We start from the raw sequence: 15,879 nt of genomic DNA, 5'->3' as shown, positions 1-15,879 counted from the left end.
AGATTTTCATCTACAAGGATCGTTCAACTGTCAAATGAGGAATAGAGAGAAGGAGAAAAAGGAAAGCGAGAGAAAGAGAGAGAGGTAGGGAGAGAAGGAGAAGAACAGAGAGAGAGAGAGAGAGAGAGAATACTGTATGAAATCTCTTTGCATGCCGGCAGCTTTTGAAGTTGTGATGTGAGCAGCCACAGAAGTCAGGGAAAGTGACAAATTAGGGGAGAAGCTGTAGTGTGCAGGCAGAGCTGGTAAATCAATTAAAGTCAAACTGAGTGCATACATTAGCATCATCACACACACACATACATAAACACACACACAAACATACATAAACACACACAGATAAACACACACACATAAACACACACGGATAAACACACACGAAAAAAGGAAATATGCCATTTTCTGTTGCTTCTCCCGCACAGCAAAGAAAAGGATATAAAAAATAAGAAATGCCACACCAGTATTTAAAATATTTTGCATAAAGCCAGACTGTCTCTCTCCTTTTGTCAGCCAGGTGGAAGCTATTCATTGTTGCTGGTTTAAGTAAATGTCAGGATTGTATGAGATCCATGATAGTAGGTCCTAGGAGGGCTGGGCTGCGGGCTGCGGACCATCCAAACCATAACAGGGTTCCACCGCCCCTCGCTCCATTCCTAGTCTGGATCACAGGGGAACAGAGCCTTTACACCCCTTGTCCTTTAACCACGGGGCGCAGCCTGTACCCCTCGTCTTCTGAGAGAGGTGGAACCCTGGACCTTCTTCAGACCTGTTCTCATATCTGATAAGCACTTCAATTCCTTTATCTATGCATGGAGCACTCGTGCACCCACCCACCCGCCCTCCCACACCCACCCACAGCTGATCTGAATACTCTTTATTTAGCCTCTCTCTACCACTGACTTCCATCTACCTCTTGTTGTTTCTATTAGGAAGCGACTTCAATTCATGAGGTAACAGTTTGGAGATAAAAGGAAGAGAGAGAAAACCTCTGGATGTGTTTTATCAGAATGTCATTCAGATGGCAGGGTGAGTATTTGCATGACAACAGGATGGAGAACAGGGACTGAGCCCTAGGGAGGAAACTAGCATCTATAAACAGACAGCAGCTTCTGAAATATACTGAACACAATGCAAGGCTATGTATGTCGCAGGCATAGACCCACACACAGACACACACACATTCCAATATTATACTGTTTTTGTTGTCAATTAAAACAGCACACACTACTTTTTTATGTGTCTAATATGGTTAACATTTTCAAGATTAAGCATACATCATGAAATTATCCCAAAACATGAATAAATATGAAAATGTCATACATTTAGGACACTGAGGATTTTTGAAATAGTAAATAGCGAAACATGTTTGTCACCACAGAAAAACTGACACACTGATATTCTGATATTTTAAATAGTTTTGCATAAAAATGCTAATAAAAATAGTTTATGTATAAGAATATGAAAATATAAACAATGTAAGTAAGTTATAAAATCATTTGACAATTCAAAATAGAAGTGTAATAAACAAACATAAGCAATCGGAAAAGGAAAATAAAAATGCATATATAACTGATTTCTATAATACTGAGAAAGGCCTATTTAATCAGTATGTGGTATATAATATTGCTTATGAAAGCACAAAGAGCCTCCATCAACATTGATTTGTTCATTTTCCACAAACACAACGAGCATGGTTTGATTTACTTAATGGGTCAAAGACAAATACCTCCCTGATAAAGTACTTCATGTTGTTTCATTTAGAAAACAACACAATGCCCCTTCAGTAAAATACAAAATGATAAAGAAGAAAACTAGTAAATAGAGTTTACAGAAGCTAAATGGGAAAGTATAAATTAACAGCATGCCTCTAATATAAAATACAAAATGATAAAGAAGAAAACTAGTAAATAGAGTTTACAGAAGCTAAATGGGAAAGTATAAATTAACAGCATGCCTCTAATATAAAATACAAAATGATAAAGAAGAAAACTAGTAAATAGAGTTTACAGAAGCTAAATGAGAAAGTATAAATTAACAGCATGCCTCTAATATAAAATACAAAATAGAGAACAAAAACTGCTCTAAAGGGAATGAGATTTTTTTTAAAGTTGACTAAAATGTCACATTTATCTTGAATGATGCTATAGGCTACTCAAGGCAATATGCAGCAGACACACGTCTGCATGTCTGACCAGAGCCACAAAAAATAAAATTATGAGTGGAGAGATGGCCGGTTCACCATCAGAGAGAGAAAGAGATGGCCGGTTCACCATCAGAGAGAGAAAGAGATGGCCGGTTCCCCATCAGAGAGAGAAAGAGATGGCCGGTTCACCATCAGAGAGAGAAAGAGATGGCTGGTTCACCATCAGAGAGAGAAAGAGATGGCTGGTTCACCATCAGAGAGAGAGAGAGAGAGAGAGAGAGAGAGAAAGAGAGAGAGAGAGAGAGAGAGAGAGAGGTGGCTGGTTCACCATCAGATAGAGAGAGAGAGAGAGGGAGAGAGAGAGATTGCTGGTTCACCATCAGAGAGAGAGAGAGCGAGAGCAAGAGAGAGAGGTGGCTGGTTCACCATCAGAGAGAGAGACAGAGAGAGAGAGAGAGAGCGAGAGAGAGAGAGAGAGGTGGCTGGTTCACCATCAGAGAGAGAGAGAAAGAGAGAGAGAGAGAGAGAGAGAGAGAGAGAGAGAGAGAGATTGCTGGTTCACCATCAGAGAGAGAGAGAGAGGTGGCTGGTTCACTATCAGATAGAGAGAGAGAGCGAGAGAGAGAGAGGTGGCTGGTTCACCATCAGAGAGAGAGACAGAGAGAGAGAGAGAGAGAGAGAGAGCGAGAGAGAGAGAGATTGCTGGTTCACCATCAGAGAGAGAGAGAGAGAGAGAGAGAGAGAGAGAGATATATTGCTGGTTCACCATCAGAGAGAGAGAGAGAGAGAGAGAGGTGGCTGGTTCACCATCACAGGGAGAGAGAGATTATGCCAGCGAGGTGTGGGGTCCACTTGAAAAACAAGATTTCACCAAATGGGACAAACACTCCATAGAAACCCTGCATGCAGAGTTCTGTAAGATTCTCCTACCTGTCCAGAGGAAAACTACAAACAATGCATACAGGGCAGAATTAGGCCAATATTCACCAATAATAAAAACAAAAACAAGAGGTTGGAAACATCTAAAATATAGTGACCCCCTCTCATATCATTACCAAGCACTGCAATGCCAAGAGCTGAGCAAAGAAAAAGGTCCCCTCATCCAGCTGGTCCTGGGGCTGAGTTAGGACCAGAACATCCAATCAATCAGGATAAACCAAATTACAACACAATCAAAATAAAACTACAGTACAAAGTACAGGCTCAGTGAGCACAGCCTTGCCATTGAGAAGGGTAGACACAGGAAAACCTGGCTCCCCATAGAGGAACGGCTCTGCAGCCACTGCACAACAGCAGAACCTGAGACAGAACAAACCCCTATTCAAGGTTTCAAAGACCTCTCTGATGAGAATAGGCGACCTGTCCTGTTGGGGGAGGACGCAGAGAGCTGTGGGTTGGCAGCGCACTACATTGCTGCCTGCCAGAAGTTGAGGGACAGTGTCTGATAGACCAATCAACCTGCACATGGCCTCTATTGTTATTGTTCAGGTTATTTTGACACTTGGTTATTGTTGTTACTGTTGTCCCGTTGACAATTTTGATTCTTATTATCTTAATATTGTAAATATCCAAAGTAAGCTTTGGCAATATGTACATTGTTACGTCATGCCAATAAAGAACATTGAATTAAGAGAGAGAGAGAGAGAAAGCGAGAGAGCGAGAGAGCGAGATGGCTGGTTTATCATCAGAGAGAGAGAGAGAGAGAGAGAGAGAGAGAGAGAGCGAGCGAGAGCGCGAGAGAGCGAGAGAGCGAGATGGCTGGTTTATCATCAGAGAGAGAGAGAGAGAGAGAGAGAGAGAGAGATGGCTGGTTTATCATCAGAGAGAGAGAGAGAGAGAGAGAGAGAGAGAGAGCGAGATGGCTGGTTTATCATCAGAGAGAGAGAGAGAGAGAGAGAGAGCGAGATGTCTGGTTTATCATCAGAGAGAGAGAGAGAGAGAGAGAGAGAGAGAGAGAGAGAGAGAGCGAGATGGCTGGTTTATCATCAGAGAGAGAGAGAGAGAGAGAGAGAGAGAGAGAGAGAGAGAGAGAGAGAGAGAGAGAGAGAGAGAGAGAGAGCGAGAGCGAGATGGCTGGTTTATCATGAGAGAGAGAGAGAGAGAGAGAGAGAGAGAGAGAGAGAGAGAGAGAGATCAAGTCTTCACATCTCACTCCTGCTCCTCTCTAAGTACAGGTTCAAATCACACACTTCATCTCTAGTTTAGACCTGTCTCCCCCTCCTGGATGAGAGTGAGCCAGCCTGCCTGCCTGACTGCCTGACTGCCTGCCTGCCTGCCAGCCTGACTGCCAGCCTGACTGCCAGCCTGACTGCCAGCCTGACCGCCTGCCTGCCTGACTGACTGCCAGCCTGCCTGACTGACTGACTGACTGCCAGCCTGCCTGACTGACTGACTGCCAGCCTGCCTGACTGACTGACTGACTGACTGCCAGCCTGCCTCCCTGTGTCTCAGTGCAGAGCAGCACCGTGCTTCTCCAGGCTCCTCTCTTTATCCCCGCTTGAGCATTAGATGTCATTACTGCTCAGCGCTCCACACTGACAAAGACAGAGAGTACAGAGAGAGAGAGATGGGGGGGGGGGGAGGGAGGGAGGGAGGGAAGGAGAGAGAGAGGGAGAGATGGAAGGAAGGAAATAGAGAGGGAGCACAGCTCTGGTCTTGGCTGTTTCAGTGATACAAGAGTGCCCCCTACTGCTCCACTCTGCAGAGTTACAACAGACACTTTGCTACAACAGCAGAGCTGAGATTGGACTAACCCACACACACACACACACACACACACACACACACACACACACACGCGCACGCTCACTCACACACACACGTACGGTAAACAGATGTGACTAAGTCGACTTCAATGTGAACTACCCATCCTCTCTCATTTATGAGAATGAAATGACTGAGAAAATGGAAAGATGTGTCAGAACAATTACTAGTCCCTTATGATTTGGTGAAGAGCTGAGTAAGACCATGTTGAACCAGACATTCTTAAAATAACACCCAGGGTGTGACACAAAGACACTTCACAATCACACCTGCACTCTGATTATTATCGGTCTAGTTTGTGCAATGAACTCAAGCACAGGCATATTTGAGGTTACACAGATGTATACAGCCAATCAGCATCAGATCCTGATGGAGGCTGTCCACTGTGAGAATGCTGATCACGTTGGAACAGGAAACTGTGTCACTAATAATCACTGACTGCAGAAGTGTGTGAATGAACTGAAGTGTTACAGTAAAGCTCTTTGTGATTAGACTTTGTACGGCTCTTAAAAGGCAATCGTAGACAGTCAACCTTACTACTACACACTAGTATGTGTTATTACTGGGTCCCAGTGGGTCTCTGTGCAGTCTTACCATGAGCTCCATCTCTCTCCAGTCATTCTCCAGCTGCTCCATGGGTCTGGCCCACCAGCTGCAGAACCGGGTGTAACGCTGGCCCTGGAACCAGTACTGCCTCAGCCATTCAAACTCCACCTGCACACAACACAACACACCACAGTCAGGTAGAGGAACCATATGGGATTATAGGAATAGTTCAGATCCTAGACAGGCAGTGGTAGATCAGTCAAGCCGTATGAAGTCCAGATGGAAATATTGGAAAGCTCAAACTTGCAAAGACATGGAGGTACAAAGACATGGAGGTACAAAGACATGGAGGTACAAAGACATGGAGGTACAAAGACTTGGAGGTACAAAGACTTGGAGGTACAAAGACATGGAGGTACAAAGACATGGAGGTACAAAGACATGGAGGTACAAAGAAATGGAGGTACAAAGACATGGAGGTACAAAGACATGGAAGTACAAAGACATGGAAGTACAAAGACTTGGAGGTACAAAGGCATGGAGGTACAAAGGCATGGAGGTACAAAGACTTGGAGGTACAAAGACATAGAGGTACAAAGACATGGAGGTACAAAGACATGAAAGTACAAAGACATGGAAGTACAAAGACATGGAGGTACAAAGACATGGAGGTACAAAGACATGGAGGTACAAAGGCATTGAGGTACAAAGACATGGAGGTACAAAGGCATTGAGGTACAAAGACTTGGAGGTACAAAGACATGGAGGTACAAAGACATGGACGTACAAAGACATGGAGGTACAAAAACATGGAGGTACAAAGACTTGGAGGTACAAAGACATGGAGGTACAAAGACATGGACGTACAAAGACATGGAGGTACAAAAACATGGAGGTACAAAGACTTGGAGGTACAAAGACATGGAAGTACAAAGACATGGAGGTACAAAGACATGGAAGTACAAAGACATGGAAGTACAAAGACATGGAGGTACAAAGACATGGAGGTACAAAGACATGGAGGTACAAAGACATGGAGGTACAAAGACTTGGAGGTACAAAGACATGGAGGTACAAAGGCATGGAGGTACAAAGACTTGGAGGTACAAAGACATGGAAGTACAAAGACTTGGAGGTACAAAGACTTGGAGGTACAAAGACATGGAGGTACAAAGACATGGAGGTACAGAAACATGGAAGTACAAAGACATGGAAGTATATCTGTCTATCAACGCCAAGGCCTCTACTGTGCTTTAGAGCACGAGTGAGAGACAGGAGATAACAAAAGGTTAAATCTGTCTTTTGGGGATTTCCCCTAGTCAGATATGTACAGAGAATGAAGTGTACTGGAGTCTAGACTTCCTAGAATGTCTGTTTACACAGATGGTCATCCCTATGAGAATAGACAACACACCCCTCTCACAATACACCCCTCAACCCCCATTTCCCAAACCAACCCGACCCTAGACGCCAATACGCCACATTGCTCCACCCTCTCCTCACTCCTCTTTCCTCCTCCCCTCCTCCGCAGGGGAAAGACAGTTTACTCTGCAGAGAGGCTCCACTGGGAGTGTTTATGTTTTCAGCTCTTTTGAAGTGCTGATTTAATCCTCACAAGGACACGCCACGTAGCCAGGTGTATGGATGTGTGTGTGTGCGTGTGTTTGTCAGAGAAAGTGTGTGTGTCAGAGATTGCCCCAAATGCCGGTGATGCAAATGCAAGGCGCTCTGAGTTGCCCTCCCCGAAAACATCCTACAAAGCACTGTTCCAGTATCATCCTCCCAACAATACACCATTTCATTTGACATAGACAACTGTAGAACACAAGGTGAGGAGTACAAAAGAGTTGCATATCAAATGTGAAAGTGACTACAAGACCTACTGTTCATCTCCAACTACTAGTCTGTGTATTGTTCTTGTAGGGGGCATTAGTATGTATGGTACAGGGTTACATTAGCTCTATAACACATAAGCACAATACAGAGGAAGAAGATGACAAGAATACAAAGACATTTCCACTTCACCCTTTGTTCAGTGGCTGGCCTTCTAGGCTATACAGTGGCACAGGATACAGAGAAACTGTCCGCCATTTTGGATCCAAAGGGGGCTGATCACAGCGGTTTGACATGCAGGGGCTGGGTCACATACGGGGGGGTACATGGGCCATAGCACGGTTCAGCACCTTCACAACCACTCCATACAACAGACCCTTCAAACAAATGTCAGGCTTTATGGCTCTTCAACCCTCCACTCCCCCCCTTGAACAGTACAGCTCATACACACAACAAAGCAAGAGAGAGGGGACAAACATAGACTGTCCTTTCTCTACCTCCACCCACCGCTCCCCTTCTCTCTCTGATTGTCCGTCTGTCCTTTACTGAGGGAACACAGCCTGTGGCTCCGCTTTGAGCCGACATGGACTCCTAGCCCCCGCGGAGCATGGCGATGGCAGCCTCAAAGCCAGGCGACTGCGGCATCTGTGGGACGCCTGGCATTTGGAGCCTGAGCCGCCCGGCTGTGAGTTACTGAGAGGGAAACACTGACTAAATGCCACCTGCCCAGGTAGAGATCGAAAGAGAGAGATGGAGAGAGAGATGGAGAGAGACATCGCCATCGTTAGGCTAGATTTTCTCCTCTGCCTAGCCCGCTCTGGGTTCTGGGAGCAGGGAGACTGAGAGGGGCCCCTCCCCTGTGGTGTCTCCTGTCATCTCTCCAGGTGACGGACGTGCTAACTGCACATTAGCACTCCGCTCAGCCTCCCACTCACCATGGCGACCCAGGAGTCAAAGCCAAGTAGTCCCTTTCAGTATTTAATGAAGCAGGGTTTTTCCACACCTCTCGGTGGTCCCCCAGCAGACTTGACCAATCAATTTCCGTCTGTTCCATGCCGTGCGGCCCCCGAGGTAGGAGCTGATGAGAGACGAATCGATATCAACCTGCCTCTTTCTGTTTACTTTCCTGGAACTGCCCCCACATCACATCAACCAGGAGCACTGAGCCCTGTTGCCTGTCTCCAGAGGTCTACACTTCACACTCATCACACCTTGGCTACCGTGGACACACACTTACAGACATGGACACACACAACACACACACACACACAACACACACACACACACACACACACACACACACACACACACACACACACACACACACACACACACACACACACACACACACACACACACACAGAGGAGATACAAACTGTACTCACAGACACACTCACACAACCTGTCCTTGCTCACCAATAGGCCCTACAGACAATAATATGCTCCAAATTACACATTTCAATTACATTCTTTCTCAACTGAAAATAGGATAAGAAAAAACTGTTCCCTACAGGTCAGTCACAAACTCTCTGACTCCACAAGGAAGAGTGGTGTGGCCTTTTAGCTACTTGACAAACACTGTTACTCACTAGGGAGGGAGAGGCCTGGAAAACATACTGTAAAGGACAGAGGAAGGTCAGAGGAACTACCTGGCTGATTACACTTGTACTTTCCCCCGTCTCTAGCAGAACCAGACATGTGGGACTTACTTAGTGTGTCACACCCTCCAATATTTACTGAGCAGGGACAGGCTTCATTAGGGGGGTCCCAGAGGCCACACTGTCACACACCCACCTGGGAAGTGCCACGATGGCTTTAAATGAGACAAGACGTTTGTGTCTGGAATTAGCATTTCAAAGCCAAACACACACACAAACATTGCGGTGTGGCGATGGGATGTGACGTGATGCTAGCCCCCCGTTCGTGCCACCGTTCCAACACACAGACAGGAAGATTAGAGTAGAGAGGCCAGGAGGGCCTAGAATCAGCTAGAAACCGGTCTCTCTCTCTCTCTGCTATGCCAGGTGCTGTTCTCCTGTCCTCTACCCATCAACCCCTGCTTCAACTCCCTCCTCTGGCTACTAACATTCTCCCCCTCTCCCTGAACACACGTTCCTCAGATGGCCGATGTTCAGCTTCAAAACCATCACAACCCTAAACACCCCCCTTCCCCCCCTCTATCCCTACCCAAACGACTGTCAAACCCCCTCTAAGCATACACGACACACAGTACATCAGTATCAGCCAGGCAGCCGGCCGGCCGGCAGATCTCCTGTTTATCACTTTTTAAGGAAATGCCCATAAGGTGTTGGTCAGGTCAGCCTGTCTGACGAGCCTCTGCTTGTTCGCTCTACAGTCGTCCATGTCAAACACGACCCATGCAATATGCGCCCGCTAACCGCCAAAACTAGCCGTCATAATAAATAACTCTGCCAACAACACATCATTTAAGTGGATGTTCTGCCCTCATGGGCAACTCAGAACAAATGGCCCAATCCATCATTGTGGTCCTGGGGACGCCAGGTAGAGTAGAGCAGGGCCAGGCCCCTGAGAGAGAGCTCCATCCCCTCCTCTCCCAGCCTTTTATAAATAGCCTCCTGTTTTCCTAAATAAACGGTGTGCGCCCCCCAGCCAGGCCTACACTGGGTAATCCTGTGGTGCTGCGCTGTGAGCAGGTGTTCTCTCTCTCTCTCTGCGATGGAGACCAGGTGTTGGCTAGGCCTCTCCCTCTCTCTCTTTCTATACCCCTCTCTATATCTCTATCGCTCTCTCATATTGTCTGAATAATTAATACTGGCTACAACCTTTAAACAACCTCACGCCAGGCTCATCCGTCATGGCGTCCCGTGTGGTTCCTGACTCGGCCCGCTGCTGTGGTTACCTGGGAGTAGTGAGGATAACACATACAGAGGGGGAGAGGTGAAGTGCTATTTTAACCATTAGCCCCTGGCAGTCAGGGGCAGGCTGGGCTGCAGAAGGCTGTATTGAGCAAGCTGCCCCTGTAAAGCGTGAACGGCCCCCATAGGGTCTCAGGGCCCCGGAGCCAGATTCACCGATTGTTCTGTGTGAAAGAGGCCATGATCTCAATCCTTAGACAAACAAGAGCAACCTGGACTTATGAAATATTTCTCCTATAACATAATTACCCACGGTAGCTATGAATGATGTCAACTTAAATGTTGACAACCTCTTTATTTTCCTATGGAAGGGCCTTAACCCTGGTTATGTGACCGAAAGTAGAAAGGGAACGATTATACACAACTACCCTTTCCTTGAATGAGGGTTCCAAAACGGTTCTTCGGCTGTCTCCATAGGATAACCCTTTTTGGTTCAAGGTATAACTATTTTGGGTTCCATGTAGAACCCTCTGTGTAAATAGAATTCAAAAGGGTTCTTCAAAGAGTTCTCCTATGAGGACAGCCGAAAACCCCTTTTACATCGTAGAACCCCAAAAGTTAGTCACAGACAGTCACACACACCCACCTCGTTGTGTATCTCCTCGTAGCCTTGCAGGGTAGCTGGCAGCAGAGACAGCAGGCTGTGGGTCCCTGTTTCTGGGTCTGTGCTCAGGTTAGACAGGGCCTCCCGGCAGCGGGACTGGATGTAGTCCAGGGTCCCGGTGGAACACTGTGAGGACAGACAGTAAAAAAGGTTGGGAAATAATGCATGTATTCTGGGAGCATGAGGGCCTCTTGGAATTCTAGAATAGAAGGTAGAATCTGTTAAAGAAAGGTAATGGAATATACGGTATCCTATAAAATAAATCGATCATTATTAGAATCAGGCCAGGGTCTCCAAGCCCCCAGTGTACCCCAGGCCCCTCTCACCTCCGCCACTCTGTGTGTAGAGCTGAAGCGGGCTGAGTCTCCAGCCAGAACACAGTGCTGATGGGTCCTGTTCAGGTCATCTGGGGACAGAGGAGGACACACCACAGTCACCACACAACCAACACCAGTCAACTATCCCAAATATTAAGAGGCAATGATGTTCACAACAATTTACTATGAATATAGGCCTACACAAATGCCAAATGTTTTCATTCTGTTTTAACCTTTGTTAGGACACGAGACACCACACTTGTCCACTAGCGGAATGAAGATCGACAATATAATTGAAATGTCTGTTTAATAACTTTAGTCTCTTTGCTATGATGTGCCTAAGTTATCACCTTGTCGGACCCTTTCTCCCCACTCAAACAGATGGATCGTTTCAAACATTTCTTGCTAACCTAACAATGCTATCGCTAAACCTATCAAAAGTCAACGCCTTCTATTATATAAGAACACAGATGCCAGAGTCTGGTTATCACCAGAGTCTACCTGAAAAATCTGTCGATGTGCCTTTGAGCAAGGCACATCACCTTAATTGCTCCTGTAAGTCGCTCACCACCACTGGTGATACACTGGATTCCTAGGTAAGTGTGTGATGGCCTAGTTCCAGCTTTAGCCACAAGTTGTAACGCCTCTCATTAACTGGTTTATCACGTTTCGGGGGTGTTTATGTTGTTTATCAGAAATGCTCATATTTATGCTAATGATCTATTTATTTTCACAAACATGTTAAGTGTTGGCCATTAGATTGTTAACAGTGCAATAGTACAGCCTCTCAAGTGTACCACTGTTCACTGAAAAGTAACCTGTTTCAAGGTGTCAGTGGTTCAGGACAGGTTAGGGCATGGGTGTATTCATTAGGGCACACCATTATGTAGGTGGAAACTATGTTGAATAATAATAAACTACATTTATCAATCTGACTCCATTATTATGTGAATAAATGCAACAGGCCCTGTGCGTCTCTGGAGGATCTAGCAAGCTGGTGAACAATTGCATCACCAACTCAGTACGACTATGCAGCGTTATGCAGTTATTAAGAGACTAGATACAAATAGCTAATCCTGGCAACCAATGTTCTAGCATTCATTTGTTGAGGCAAGTAGATCAGAGATGTCAAGGTGGTACCCAAGCATGTGCTATGTGTATAGTGTAAATAACAACTTTCAATAGACCTACTACATTATAGACATAGTCAATCAAAAAATTACCCTGTAAAATGAGGAACACATTCACTCAATTCAACTAATATAATTTATTAGTCACAAAAGAACTGACACTCAACCAATTCCAATATACATGAAATACATGATACAGAATAACACAGAGGAAATAACTATCACCAATAGGTTAAGAGTTAACGTGGTTACACGTGTCTTCAGTTCAGAATGATCTCTAAGAGAAAAAAACATATGTGTGTCTGATACACACAGGAGCTTGGTAGCAAGTTAACGTTTGATCCCTGTGATAGCCCACAGATGGTGTGCCATCTAAACAACATCATAAATGGTGACTAAGTCATCCCACTGTGCTCACACACCTAGCCAGTCACCAGTCACTGCGATTATCAACTTCTCATATTCTTCCAATACACTGTAGCAAACCATTCTGCACCATAAAAACACATTTGCTGCTCCACACCAACTAAACAGACTGCCAGGTCCTCTATCTACCAATCTCTGTCCAGCAGCAGGATCAGTGAAATGTGAGCATTATTCTACTTCATTGAACAAACACAGTCAGATCTCATTCATTCCCTCATGATGGAGGTCTCATATCAACAAACACTGTCAGATCTCATTCATTCCCTCATGATGGAGGTCTCATATCAACAAACACTGTCAAATCTCATGAATTCCCTCATGATGGAGGTCTCATATCAACAAACACTGTCAGATCTCATTCATTCCCTCATGATGGAGGTCTCATATCAACAAACACAGTCAGATCTCATTCATTCCCTCATGATGGAGGTCTCATATCAACAAACACTGTCCGATCTCATTCATTTCCTCATGATGGAGGTCTCATATCAACAAACACTGTCAGATCTCATTCCACATGATGGAGGTCTCATATCAACAAACATTGTCAGATCTCATTCATTCCCTCATGATGGAGGTCTCATATCAACAAACACTGTCAGGTCTCATTCCCTCATGATGGAGGTCTCATATCAACAAACACTGTCCGATCTCATTCATTCCCTCATGATGGAGGTCTCATATCAACAAACACTGTCAGGTCTCATTCCCTCATGATGGAGGTCTCATACCAACAAACACTGTCAGATCTCATTCAGTCCCTCATGATGGAGTTCTCATATCAACAAACACAGTCAGATCTCATTCATTCCCTCATGATGGAGGTCTCATATCAACAAACACTGGCAGATCTCATTCAATCCCTCATGATGGAGAGCTCATATCAACAAACACAGTCAGATCTCATTCATTCCCTCATGATGGAGGTCTCATATCAACAAACACTGGCAGATCTCATTCATTCCCTCATGATGGAGGTCTCATATCAACAAACACTGTCAGATCTCATTCAATCCGTCATGATGGAGGTCTCATATCAACAAACACTGTCAGATCTCATTCATTCCCTCATGATGGAGGTCTCATATCAACAAACACTGTCAGATCACATTCATTCCTTCATGATGGAGGTCTCATATCAACAAACACTGGCAGATCTCATTCATTCCCTCATGATGGAGGTCTCATATCAACAAACACTGTCAGATCTCATTCATTCCCTCATGATGGAGGTCTCATATCAACAAACACTGGCAGATCTCATTCAATCCCTCATGATGGAGGTCTCATATCAACAAACACTGTGAGATCTCATTCATTCCCTCATGATGGAGGTCTCATATCAACAAACACTGTCAGATCTCATTCCATCGCTCATGATGGAGGTCTCATATCAACAAACACTGTCAGATCTCATTCCATCGCTCATGATGGAGGTCTCATATCAACAAACACAGACAGATCTCATTCATTCCCTCATGATGGAGGTCTCATATCAACAAACACTGTCAGATCTCATTCCTCATGATGGAGGTCTCATATCAACAAACACAGTCAGATCTCATTCATTCCCACATGATGGAGGTCTCATATCAACAAACACTGTCAGATCTCATTCAATCCCTCATGATGGAGGTCTCATATCAACAAACACTGTCAGATCTCATTCCCTCATGACGGAGGTCTCATATCAACAAACACAGTCAGATCTCATTCATTCCCACATGATGGAGGTCTCATATCAACAAACACTGTCAGATCTCATTCATTCCCTCATGATGGAGGTCTCATATCAACAAACACTGTCAAATCTCATTCCCTCATGATGGAGGTCTCATATCAACAAACACTGTCAGATCTCATTCATTCCCTCATGATGGAGGTCTCATATCAACAAACACTGCCAGATCTCATTCCCTCATGATGGAGGTCTCATATCAACAAACACTGTCAGATCTCATTCCTCATGATGGAGGTCTCATATCAACAAACACTGCCAGAGCTCATTCCCTCATGATGGAGGTCTCAAATCAACAAACATTTATCCAATAAACAAAGATCCTGATCCGATCCCAACTGCTGTTTCGAGTGTATCAGTCACGTCAGTCCACGAGCTTGTTTGTGTGTTTAGATGTCGCCCAGCTCTGTTATTATTTGCTCCACAACAAATCATTAATTTAGCCATTACAGAGCTGTCAATCACAGCACATGTGCATATTTACACCCCGCCTTGAGCAGTGTGGCTGGCTAATGCCTTTGATTTGAAAGTCAAACAGTGAAGTGATTTAAGAAGATAGATATTATTATGAGGTCGTGAGGGAAAGAACTGAAAAAGAGCATGACAAACAAAACAAGTTCCCCCACTGTTCTGTGTTATCCTCTGATGAGATTGTGAAGGATTAGATCTCTGGGGGGAATGACTCCCGTCTTTAAAACAGTTTATATCCAATAATAAATGATCTCCATCAATCTGGTCCTCCACAGTCTGATGGCACTGGGGGGACAAACTCGATTTCTGTAATAAATATTTATCTTTCTTTCTCTACCCCCTCATCTGTTGCCACTTGTCCCCTTCTTTTTTCCAGGAAGCATCAGGCTTTTAAATATATTGGGTCAACTCTTTCTCAGGTCCCTCGTGAGTTGGGAGCTGGAAATCGTATTACCCAACAGGCTCGGTGTCAGACTTGTATTGTTATTTTTTAACCACTGAAATTCCATTTGGGTGGAAATAACGGCTGATTAAATTTGCACACACATATTACACACACAGACACACACATATTACACACACATATTACACACATATTACACAAATAGACACACACATATTACACACATATTACACACATATTACACAAATAGACACACACATATTACACACACATATTACACACATATTACACACATATTACATAAATAGACACACACATACTACACACATATTACACAAATAGACACACACATATTACACACACATATTACACACATTACACAAATAGACACACATATTACACACATATTACACAAATAGACACACATATTACACACACATATTACACACATATTACACACATTACACAAATAGACACACATATTACACACATATTACACAAATAGACACACACATATCACACACATATTACACACACATATTACACATTACAGATTTCTTGAATGTAGTCTTGGTTGATTACAGTAGTACCTGATCCAGGTGTAGGAC

At 44.5% G+C, this 15,879-nt stretch overlaps 1 protein-coding gene across 1 annotated transcript in view; it reads right to left on the bottom strand.

The window, feature by feature from the left end:
* The window catches only part of LOC139412443 (alpha-ketoglutarate-dependent dioxygenase FTO-like), a 111,692-nt gene that overhangs the window by 9,596 nt on the left and 86,217 nt on the right, over positions 1-15,879 (bottom strand). Inside the window, exons 5-7 of the mRNA XM_071159232.1 lie at positions 11,113-11,192; positions 10,769-10,912; positions 5,501-5,620 (exon numbers count right to left, since the gene is read on the bottom strand). Coding sequence (XP_071015333.1) covers positions 5,501-5,620; positions 10,769-10,912; positions 11,113-11,192 — 344 coding nt within the window. The remainder of the gene's footprint in view (positions 1-5,500; positions 5,621-10,768; positions 10,913-11,112; positions 11,193-15,879) is intronic.

This window comes from Oncorhynchus clarkii, chromosome 6 (assembly GCF_045791955.1).
Source record: "Oncorhynchus clarkii lewisi isolate Uvic-CL-2024 chromosome 6, UVic_Ocla_1.0, whole genome shotgun sequence".
Lineage (NCBI taxonomy): Eukaryota > Metazoa > Chordata > Actinopteri > Salmoniformes > Salmonidae > Oncorhynchus > Oncorhynchus clarkii.
Note: the sequence above shows the minus strand (reverse complement) of the source record. Positions and strands in the feature narration are given on the sequence as shown.